At 37.4% G+C, this 12,219-nt stretch overlaps 1 protein-coding gene across 3 annotated transcripts in view; it reads left to right on the top strand.

The window, feature by feature from the left end:
* The window catches only part of INTS9 (integrator complex subunit 9), a 102,300-nt gene that overhangs the window by 64,950 nt on the left and 25,131 nt on the right, over positions 1-12,219 (top strand). For all 3 annotated transcript variants that reach the window (XM_007097119.3, XM_042983538.1, XM_042983539.1), the window contains 3 exons: positions 903-1,023; positions 1,866-2,000; positions 12,096-12,207. In XM_007097119.3, the coding sequence (XP_007097181.1) occupies positions 903-1,023; positions 1,866-2,000; positions 12,096-12,207 (368 nt within the window). The remainder of the gene's footprint in view (positions 1-902; positions 1,024-1,865; positions 2,001-12,095; positions 12,208-12,219) is intronic.

The raw sequence follows: 12,219 nt of genomic DNA, 5'->3' as shown, positions 1-12,219 counted from the left end.
GTTTTAAGGGATACTCCTGATGCTAATCTGAAAGGTCACAAATTGTGTTTTATTTTCCTCCCTAATGCCAAGCTTCAGCTGTGTTTAACTCAATTCCTTTCTATAGCTTTGCAGGCCTATGAGTAAAGTGTATTTCATATATCACTCGTGAACAGGGAGGAGCAGTTGAAATGTCCTAATCGTGAAGGAAATTAAAAGGCTGCATCAGTAGTAAAGTAATAAAGGAGGAACAGAGGGAAAAAAAAGACCTGTGTGAGGCACACAGAAAACAAAAGTTAAGTTGGGAAACATAATCCAACTATATCAATAATAAATGTGAATGTATTAAGCAGTCCGAATGTCAGAGATGGTCAGACTAAATTAAAAAAAACATATCCAGCTTTGTGCTCGGTAAACAGAATGGAGAATAGGAAAATAGAGAAAAGTTAGGGTTTTTTAAAAAAGGATCAACAAAACTGAAAAACTTTTAGCTAGACCAAGAAAAAAGAGAGAGGACTCAGAAGTGAAAGGGGGGCAGTACTACCACCCTTACAGAAATAAAAATGATTATAAAAGAATCCTGTCAGGGTGCCTGGGTGGCTCAGTTGGTTAAGCCTCCGACTCTTGGTTTCAGCTCAGGTCATGATCTCACAGTTCTTTAGTTCAAGCCCCACATGAGGCTCTATGCTGATGGTGCAGAGCCTGCTTGGGATTCTCTCTCTCCCTCTCTGTCAGCATCTCCCCCAACTCACTCTCTGTGTCTCTCTCTCAAAAAAATGAATAAACTTTAAAAAATTAAAATAAAAAAAAAGAATCCTGGAGGCAGTTATATGCCAGTAAGTTGTAATAACTCAGATAAAGTGGACAAATTACTTGAAAGGATTTCGTGATAACACAGAGTTGGCACTGTGATGCATTTACAGGCTGCTGCCTTCTCCACTCAAGGACGCAGTCGAAGTATCAACCTGGAGAAGATGTTATACAATGCAAGAGGTGAACTCTGCCCTTAGCAAAATCCAGCTGGTGGGATATTCTCAGAAAATTGTGAGTGTTAATATGGTTTTAAGTGATGCATGAATGCTTTTGATTCATCCTGTTACCCTTTGGGAGGATCTTCTCGTTCCCTTTCTTCAGCCATTCAGTTACTGAGAATCTTGTACAAGGTGAAAAAACAGAGCAATTGTCATTATCCTCTGTCTTCCACTCTCCAGGCTGATAGTTGTGTTCTTTCCTAACCCTTACATTCCCCATCGTTAGCCAGCATTCTACTGACCAGCATGTAATGAGTCAGGAGAAAGACATCTCATCCTATTCACTTGAGAACAGTGGGCGCAGCTTTATAGATTTTGGACAAGTGAAATAATACAAGAGCATAAAACAAATCAAGAAGCGATTTGTTGGCAGGTATAACTTTTGAGCTCTGACCTGATAGTAAGTGTCCCCATTTTTGTTAACTTAGGCCCAGAGCCACTCAGTGTAGAACAACCAGGCAATTAATGCCTAACCTAAAAAAAGAAAAAGAAAACCCAAGTATTTGTCTCTTTGGTGTTGCTGGTAATCTATTGCCTCTTTATTTAAAAAAGTAAAAAATCTATTGCCTCAGTCTTTTCATGAGTGAGGCCTGAGTGCCTGGTACATGTAGATATTCTGAAACTCGGGGTAAGGATTGCTTTCTGGGTCTACCATCTGGTCTCCATTGATTTTTTTTTTTTTGCTTTATACTTTCTGTTATACTTTAAATTTCTATATCTAAGTAGAGAAGGATATTTCTGGGGTTTTTTGGTTTGTTTCTTTTTTTTTTTTTTTTTTTTCCTGCAAAGACTTATCTGGTATGACTGTACTGCTGAAAGCTCATCACACATTCTCTTACTGTGGTTCTTTTCTAGGAGCTTTTTGGTGCAGTTCAGGTGACTCCACTAAGCTCAGGCTATGCCCTTGGAAGCTCCAACTGGATTATCCAGTCCCATTATGAGAAAGTATCCTATGTCTCCGGATCCTCCTTACTTACCACACATCCCCAGGTAGTTCTGATTCTCTTTTAACAGTTCAGTGTTTTGGTTACTGAACCCAAATTGATAATGTATCCAGAACCTCATCAGTTGTTTTTAAATCTTCCTAATTTTGCTTTCTACATGTATCCTATTTAAAAAAAAAAAAAAAAATTTTATTGTTATTTTGGTAAGAATGCTTAACATGAAATCTACCGTTTTAATAATTTTTATCTATACATTATTGTTGACTACAGTACAGTGTTGTATAGCAGATCTCTAGAGCTTATCTTGCTTAACTGAGACCTTATGTTAAGACACTCTTCCTGAAAGGTAGATTTCCCATGTCCCAGTGTTTAGGATTGCAAGGTCCTCTGTAAGATCCTGCTGCCTTTGGGTCCATCTCTAGGATTTTGAGATTTCCCACCACTTTCAATAACCATAGCCTAATATACAACAGAAATGGTCACCCATTTACTCAGCAGATGTTAATTATTTCTTTACTAAGGGTCTACTATGTATGTGTCAAGCACTCATTAGGTATTAGAAGGTCCATGGTGACCCACAGGCAAAGTCCTAGCTCATGAATCTACGTTCAGAAGAGCAAGGAGGGGCCATTGTGATTGCAGCATGCTGAGTATGGTCAGCAGGGGTGTCCATGAAATGAGCACAGCCAGGTGAGGTGGAACTTTGTTGACCATGATGAGAAATTTGGATTTTATTTTAATGTATTTTATTTATTTTTCAATGTTTGTTTATTTGAGAGAGGGAGAGGGAGAGAGGGAAGCAGCAGAGGGAGAGGAAGACAGAATCTGAAGCAGGCTCCAGGCTCTGAGCTGTCAGCACAGAGCCCTATGTGGGGCTTGAACTGACAAATCGTGAGATCATAACCTGAGTCGAAGTTGGACACTTAACGACTGAGCCACCCAGGTGCTCCTTAATTTATTTTATTTAAACGTGTTGAGGGAAGCTATTAGAAGATTTTAGCTTGGTCATTTGTTAAGTCATATTTGACAAGAAGCTAAGTACATACGTACCCATTGTTACAAATGTATTGTTTGTTCCTTTTTAGGTATTTGTAATGAATTTATTGTCCATTTCATAAATCCTGATTCTTTCCATGTTTGTAAAGGAGGGGCAGAAATCAGATAGTTAGCTGATGGATGGATATGTAGATGGATAACTTGGGGAAGCCCATATCTTATTTTAATACGAAGAGGAAAAATGCCTGCTGTAGGTCTAGAACAATAGGATGCTTATGATCTGTCACCATGTATTGGTTTTTTTCATACCTTCTTTTATAATCAAATTTCATCTCCAGGTCTAGAGGAGGGGACAAGTTGCTTTTTTTTTTCCTATAGCTAGCAGAATTCTGGGCCTTTCCCGCTTATTGAAATCAAAAGCCCATCAGTGTCATCTTAATCTGCTTCATTGAATCAAAATACTTTATTGGCAGCTTCTATCATTCTTGATATATTCTTTCATAAAAGACAGAAAAATTATTTGGCTGCCAACTCTTCCGATTTGTCCTGCTTAGATCAAAGGCTTTACAGTACTACTGATGTAATTTCCAGTAAATTATTCTTCCAAGGTTCGTAAATTTAAAGGGAAAATAAGGTCTTGAAAGTAATGAGCAACATACCTAAGTAATTAATTTTAATTTCAAGCTGGCAACCAGTGTTGTATATAAAAAAGATAATGAATTCGATTTCCTTTCACCCAGATAATTGGATTTTTTTTTTTTTTTTTTTTTTTTTTTTTTTTTTTTGAGAGAGAGAGAGAGCATAAGCAGAGAACAGGGGCAGAGAGAGAGAATCCTAAGCAGGGGCTCGCTCCCATGACCCTGGGATCATGACCTGAGCCAAAACCAAGAGTTGGATACTCAACCGACTGAGCCACCTGGGCGCCGCAATGATAATTGGATTCTGCATTGAATTAGCAAGGATAAGAAAAGTTTAAGTTTGAAAAACTTAACAGTCAGCTTCCTAGGTCAGCAAGCTATTGTCCATGGACCAAATTTGGCTTGCTACCTGTTTTCATAAATGATGTCTTCTTGCAGTACAGCCACATCCATTTGGTTATGGATGGTTTATGGCTGCTTGCACACCGTACCAGCAAAGTTCTGCTTTAGACTTTACAGAAAAGGCCAACCACTGGTCTACTTGAGTGGAACCTCCCTAGGTAGAAAAAATAGGCTGCTTTAGTGATCTAATAAGCATAGCAGAGTGAGGCTTTGGATTAAGCCTGAAATGGTAAGAATGGAATGACAAAGAAAACATTGGCAGGTCTTTATTTCAACAAATACTTATTGAATGCTTGCTGTCTCCAGGGTAGGAAAAATACAGGCCAGAGATTTCATGCCAAGATGATATTGAGAATGGTAATGATGACACTTACCCACTTGACAAGAAGGAGTTGACAAAGGGGGTTCTGGTTTTAGAAAGGAGTAGTGAGTATGATGCATAGCAATTTGAGTGAACACCGGGGACATGAAAATCTAGAACTGGAACTTGGATTTGACAGCAAGCCTGAGACAAATTAGAGCATCAGATTTTTTAAAGTATGTAAATAAAGAGCCTAAGGGGAAAGACTGATGAGCTGTGAGGGACATTTACCAATAGAAGGTGGAAGGAAGAAAAATAATCTTGAATAAGAATGGAGAGTTAGAGGAGAACTGAGGCCCACAAAAGTACAGCATCTCATCCCAAAGGGAGAAGAGAACTAGCTTTTACTGACTGGAAAGCCTCAGTACTAATTTTCCTATTGATCTGGTGTTCAACAACATACTGAATTCTTATATTCTAGTATTTATCTACTAATGATAATATTATCTGCAAAGAAGTAACAATTTTGTCACTTTTCTTTCAATCTTTTTATCTTTTATTTCGTTTTCCTGTCTTACAATCACATATTCTAGTCCCATGTAAACAGAAGTGATGACAGTGGCAGCCTTTTCTTATATCAGATTTTAAAGGGAATGCTTTTGTAGCTTCTTCATTAAATAGGATGGCTTCCTACTGGTTTTTGTCTATCAGGTTAGGGAGTTTCTCCTCTGTTCCTAATTTTCTTATTTTTAAAAGTCAGATGTAGACATTATACCTTATCAAGTGCTTCTTCCAGTCTGTGAGATGATCATGTGATATTTCCTTTAAACCAGTAATGTAATGAATTGTAGTATTAGCTTTTCTCACATTTTTTTTTAAGTTATTTTGAGAGAGAGAGCATGAGTGGGGCAGAGAGAGCGAGAGAGAGAGAGAGAGAGAGAGAGAGAGAATATCCCAAGCAGGCTCTGCACTGTCAGCACAGAGCCCAAAGTGGGGCTCAAACCCATGAACCATGAGATCACAACCAGAGCCAAAATCAAGAGTCAGACACTTAACTGAGCCGCCCAGACCCCCAGCTTTTCTCACATTTAACCATCCTTTAGTCTTGTGATAAATCTTATTTGATCAGTTTTTTCTTTTTAAAATATACTCCTGGAATATAAGTTGGTCAGTATTTTTTTGAAATTTATACAGGTATATCTCATTTCATTGTGCTTTGCTTTATTGCATTTCTTACATACTGCCTTATTTACAGATTGAAGGCTTGTGGCAACCTTGCATTGAGCAAGGCCATCAGCACTTTTTTCCAACACCATTTGGTCACTTTGTGTCTCTGGGTCACATTTTGGTAATTCCCACAACATTTCAAATTTTTTCATTGTTATTACATTTGTTATGGTGACCTGTGATCAGTGATTTTAACTTGCTAAAAGCTCAGATGATGGTTAGCATTTTTTAGCAATCAGATATTTTTTTAATTAAAGTATGTAGGGTTTTTTTTTTTTTTTAAGACATAATGCTATTTCATACTTAACAGAATAGTATGTATAAATGTAACTTTTATATGCACTGGGAAACCAGAAATTCGTTTGACTCTTTTTATTGCCATATTCAGTTTATTGGTCTGGGCCTCAACCTGTGTTATCTCCAAGTTATGCCTATAATCTGTATTCATAAGTGAAAAATAGACCCATACCTTATTTTCTCGTTCTGTCTTCATTTGTTTGGCATCAGTATACATTTAGTCTCATGAGATGATTTGAGTACCTTCCACTCTTTTTCTTTTTTTAATTTTTTTTTAAATTTTTTTATTGCTTATTTGTGAGAGAGAGAGAGAGCACAAGATGGGAGGGGCAGAGAGAGAGGGAGACACAGACTGAAGCAGGCTCCAGTCTCTGAGCTGTCAGCACAGAGCCCAACACAGGGCTGGAACTCACAAACTAAGAGATCATGACCTGAACCGAAGTCAGGTGCTCAACCAACTGAGCCACCCAGGAGCCCCATTTTCACTCTATAGCTATACACAAGATAGCTGTTCTCTTTTTTTGAAAGTCAGTTCCCCATAAAATTATCCAGGCCTGAGATTATCATTTTAACTTTCTCATGACCTTTGAACTATATTCTCTGGGTCAGAGCTGTGCGAATATAGCAGAGATTTGTCCATTTTACCTAGGTTTCCAAAATCATATCCATGGAAGTTGTTTATTACCCTTTTTATTTGTTTAAACTTTTTTGTGTAATTCTATTTTCATTCTACATTTTAACACCTCTTTTTTCTTGATCAGATTTGCCAGAGGTTTATCTGCATTACTGATTTTCTTTAAAGAATAAGTTTTTTAGATGAACGTAAGGGAAGGGAAACAAAAGTAATATAGAAACAAGGAGGGAGACAAAACAGAACAGACTTATAAATATGGAAAACAAACTGAGGGTTGCTGGAGGGGTTGTGGGAGGGAGGATGGGCTAAATGGGTAAGGGGCATTAAGGAATCTACTCCTGAAATCATTGTTTCACTATATGCTAACTAATTTGGATGTAAATTTTTAAAAATAAAAAATTAAATTAAAAACAAAAAATAAGTTTTTGTTTTTAATTGTTTTTGTTGTATTTTCATTTTCTATTCTGCCCTTTATTATTTCCTTCCTTTCATCTTTGGGTTGTCTCTGTTGCTTTTACTTTAATACTTTACCCCATTCATTTCCATCCTTTTGTGCTTTCCAATAAGTGTACTTAAAGCTATATTTCTCTCAGTATCATTTAACTCTGTTAAATTGTTAATATGTAGGGGTCTGTCATTCATCTCTCAGTATATCGTAATTTCCTTCATAATGTTCATAATTTAAGTAGCCAAAGGTTGTTTTATAGTGCTTGTGTTTGTTTCTGGTCCATCCAATATGATTAGACCTAGGGTTAGACAAGAGACTTTTTCCAATCATGCTTAAATGTTTCTGGATTTTTCCTTTTTTTTTTTCTAATTGGCATTATGATAAGAATATACTCCTTCACTGAAGTGTTGCTTTGAAACACAGTCCATTTTTGTAAATGTTTTGTGTATGTTGTAAAAGACTGTGTTTACCGTTGAATGAAAACTTTTCTAATTATTGTGTTATTCTGTTCTATCATATCTTTGCTTAGTTCCCAGTTTCTGGAAAGAAAGTTATTTGTTGATTTATCTACTTCTACCTATACTTTCACCAGTTATTGCTTTTTATAGTTTTAAGCAATGTGATCAGATGTATATGTGATCATTATGTTTTATTGAACAATTACTCCTTTTATCAGGATGCTGATTTTTTTCTCTATCAAACCTGCATTAAAAGCTAAGAGACATTTTCCCCCTCCATATTTGCCTGATACTATTTTCCATCTGTTTCTTTTCATTCCTTCTGTATCCTTTTCTAGTGAGTCCCTTGTAGACATAGTAAGGTTTTTTTCTTTTTTAGTCAAGAGTCTCTGGAATGGTGAAACTATTTATATTTACTGTAATTACTATTGTACCAAGGGTTTATTTTTGTAATTTTATTTCATGGTTTTTTTAGTTCATTCTTTTCCCCATCCTTTCTTCCCTTCTTTTAGATGACATAATTTCTTTCTGTAAGTTTGAACACACATTTTATTTTTATTCTTCTGGGTTGTTGCTTCATTTATTTTTCCTTTGAGTGTCCTAAGTTTATCAATATCTTTGTCTTTCCCTCCAGAGCCACACCTTCCTCTTGTCTTTCCTGTCTTTCTCCTCTTCCTTCTCCCCTGACCCACCATGTTCATACTGTCTGGAATTTTAGTTCTGGGTTATCTAGGCTATACATCAAGTGTTGAATATATCACTTATTTAGACAGTGAGCTTTACTGAGTTGTTGTTGGGTTTTTTTTTCCAACCTACCTTCCCATATATCTCATAATCCTCTAGATTGACTTTCCTTCTTCCAGGAGTGCTTGAGGAATGTACACCAAGAGCGTCTTAAAATGGTAAACCTTATGAGGCTTTGAAGTACTAAGAATAGTTTTAATTTTTTCTCACATTTAAATGATAGCTTGGATAGATATAACATTCAAGGAAAAGAATTTGGAAACTATAAAGCTTTGAAAATCTTTATTCATTTTCCATTTGTACCCTTGTTGTACTTAAGAACTGCAAAACTCTTTAGATTTGTGTTCCTTTCTGGGATTTGCTTTTAGAATTTTCACTGTATCTTCAGTATTCTTAAGTTTTACTGTGACATATCTTAAATGTGTATTTTTTCTGTATAATACTTTGAGAAATCTTCCAACTTTAACACAAAAAGATTCTTAATTGTTTTTAAAATTATTCCTTCTGGTTGATTTTTTTATTTCTCCTTATGGAATTTCTCATACACAGGTATTGACACTTCTATGTTTTGTATATCTCTTTCTTCCTTTTTTTTTTTTTACCCCCTTCTCCTGCTTGATGCCTCCTGAAAAAAAAACTCCTCAACTTGATCTTCCAGCTCAAGAATTCATTCTTTAGCTCTATCCATACTGCCCTTCAGCCTTTGTGTTGGATTCTTTATTTCAGTCACTGTATTTTTATACATAATATTTTGAAATGTTTCTCTTTATACTTGTTTTTCTTTTGCTTATTTTGTGTGTGGACTTTTTTAATGCATATTCTGCTGTTCAATTTGGTTTATTAATTCTCCACGTGGCGTAGGTTTTTAGCTTATTGTATTTAGTAGATGTTGTTTTCCTCAGTGGTCTTGTTTTATTTCCCTGTGAGCTCTTACTACTTGGCTTTCAGGGACATCCTCTTGTACCTCTGCTCTAGACACTGCTTTTTTCCCAGGATTTGTCTTCCTGATGTGTTACCACTTAGCCTGGTAGTGTGAGGAAACAAGGAACGGCTGATAGGTCTGCCTGTACCTTTTATGAACATTCATCCCACTATTCTGCTATGTTCTGCTTCACAGTATGGTGGAGCAGGCCATAGGCAGTATGGAAGAGAGAGAAAAGGACAAGGAGTTCCTTGCCACCCTCTATTCTTCCTGCAGTGCAAGCCCTCTTTGGCTCTTGCTTGCCATCTTGTCCCTATTCCAACACCCATGGTTTCCCAGGAATTCATCGTGGTTGTTTAGTTCCTCAAAACTGTCAGGTGCCCTTATTTCTATGCTTTCTCTCAGCTTAGATTCTAGAAGGGAGCCAGCGGCCTGTGTTCATTCTCTATCTTGTTGGGAATCTCATAGTGGAATTTTTGTTTTCTTTTAAAATATTTTTATTTCCTTATATTTCTGATTAGAACACTAATTTGTATTTATTGTAGTCGTTTTGGAACATACAAAGTGTGTGTTTGAATAAAATGTTCCCACTTGAAGCACTCAGTGAGTTGCCATAGACACCTGTAATATGTACATTTGCTCTTTGGTGATGAAATGGAGATGTTGGCAGTGTCAGCTTGGTTCAGAGGATGTCACTACAAGGTGTTAAGGGCTAACTCTTTACAGTAGCCCTAGTAATCTACAAGAAATGTCTCCCAAGTATGTCTCCTAAAATCACAAACATCTTGTCTGATCTGATCATGAAGTATCTCATAACTTCCAACTTGGTGGTATTTGTATTACAGTACTGCCTTTGTTTTGTTGTGTTTTTTTTTTTTTTTGTGGACATTTAATTTTCAAAGGACGGCAGCATCGATGACTGAGGTACAGAGATAATGTTTTCAGGGCCACAGTTTGATCTCCATTAGATGCTTTCATTCAGATTGGTAGTTCTTAACCTTTTGGGGGTTATGGCCCCATATGACAGCCCAGTCACCTCTGGGAAAATGTACATAGGTGCGCACACAGAATTGTGTATGCTATTTCGAGGGTTCCTAGACCATCTGAATTCCCCCATCAGCCCTGTGAATCATTATTGGTTTGTTCTAATAAGGTTCTTATAAAATTGTCATTTTAAGCTAAATATGCTGTCTAACAAAGTTTGATCCCTTTTGTCCGCATTCCGGGTCCTTCTGTTTGATGCATGCACACAGTGAACATTTCTAGGCTCATTGCACATCTGCTACTATAAACCATTGTATTTCTTCTTCTCTGGAAACAATGCATATGTATTTTATTAGAGAAGTGCAAATAGGAATCAGAATCTATTAGATATAGCTGTCACGACTATACTTATCTGTGTTAAAGAAATGTTTCTCGGGTTAGAAAGCAGCTTATATAACTGCAGTCATGTTATTTAAAAAAAATAATGAAGCCTTATATTCATGTTTATATAAAATGCTAAAGGAATATACATCAAAAGGTACATATACTCAGAGATAACATTGCAGGTGGTGGGTCTTTGCTTGCTACTGTTTGGAATTTTCTTTGTTGGAAAATACGGGTTGAACAGAGAAAGGAGGGATGAAGCTTCTTACTAAACTGGGTTTCTGACTTTTATCTTCGTGTGTTCCATTGAGTATGTGGAACGACACTAAGGAAAAGACATGCTACGAAATGAGACCTAGCATCTCAATCCCTGGGCCCTCATTTTTGTTTTCAGTTTGAATCCCGGTTTCTTTGGAAAAGGCAGTTACTTACTTACTTACTTACTTACTTATTTAGATGCTCTGAAAACCATCAAAATTAAATTCAGACTGTGCAAGGTAAAATAAAAATTCAACATCCTGAGGATCACATAATAGTGCACTGTTGAGACTTCATAGTTTACAAGAAGATCATGTATATTAGCTCATAAGACTCTCAGAAATCAATGAAGGCTTATGGGTCACAAATATGCCCATGTTATGAGAAACCCAGCTCAGAGCCTTACCTGAGGTCCGTGACCAGTAAGAGAATGGGAAGGAAGCTCGTTGTTTCTGGATCCTAATTCAGTATTCTTCCTGGCTTCTCTGCCACTGAGACTTAGGGAAAATTGCCTTGACTAGTTGAGTCCCAGGTTGCATGTTTTCATAATATAAACTTCATGTATTTATTTCAAGTCTTTACACTTGTTTTCATTTTGCAGAGCTGTCTTGAGAATCAGATTATACAGCACAATGGTTCTCGAGGCGTGACCCAGACCGGCACCAGGAGCATCTCTTGGTAGCTCATTAGAAATGCAAATTCTTAGGCCCACCTCAGACCTGAATCAGAAACTCTGGGTTCAGTGCCCAGCAACCCACAGTTGAGTAAACCGTCCAGGTGATTCTAATACACACTCATGTTGGAAACCCACCAGCGACATGTGTGACATGACATTTTCAAAAGAGCAAAGCGCTCTACAAATTTGAGATCATAAGCTCTTTTTTTTTTCATTTAGGTACAATTTTATGTATAGTGAAACCCAGAGATCTTAAGCATACAGCTCTATGAATTTTCACATCACGTGATTACCACACCAGCCGAGGCATAGAACTTTTTTTTTTTTAATTTTTTTAAATATTTCTTTATTCTTGGGAGACAGAGAGACAGAGTGCAAGCAAGGAAGAGACAGAGAGAGAGATACAGAATTTGAAGCAGGCTCCAGGCTCAGAGCTCTCAGCACAGAGCCCGACGTGGGGCTTGAACCCACGAAGCATGAGATTATGACCTGGGCTGAAGTCGGACTCTTAAGTGACTGAGCCAGCCAGGTGCCCCGGCATAGAACTCTTTTATCATGGCTGTAAAGTTCCCTCACGCCTCCTCTCATCTGTCCCTATCCCCAATGGGCAGCTACTTAACTGTTCACTGACAGACTTCATTAGAGGAAGTAAGGGAACAGGACAGTGATGAGCCAAACACAGAAAGAGCAATGACTATTCTCTTTTTCCTTCACTACTTGCACTTCCCATTTCCTTTTGAAGTACTGAGCATAGTTCTCTCTGGTTTTTCAGCCCATGGACCAAGCTTCTCTCAAAAACAGCGACGTTCTCGTTCTGACAGGCCTCACCCAGATCCCCACCGCCAACCCGGATGGCATGGTGGGAGAGTTCTGCAGCAACCTGGGTATGTGTCCAG

This window comes from Panthera tigris, chromosome B1, assembly GCF_018350195.1.
Source record: "Panthera tigris isolate Pti1 chromosome B1, P.tigris_Pti1_mat1.1, whole genome shotgun sequence".
NCBI classification, from domain to species: Eukaryota; Metazoa; Chordata; class Mammalia; order Carnivora; family Felidae; genus Panthera; species Panthera tigris.
The sequence above is the reverse complement of the archived record's forward strand: the minus strand, read 5'-3'. Positions and strand labels throughout refer to the sequence as shown.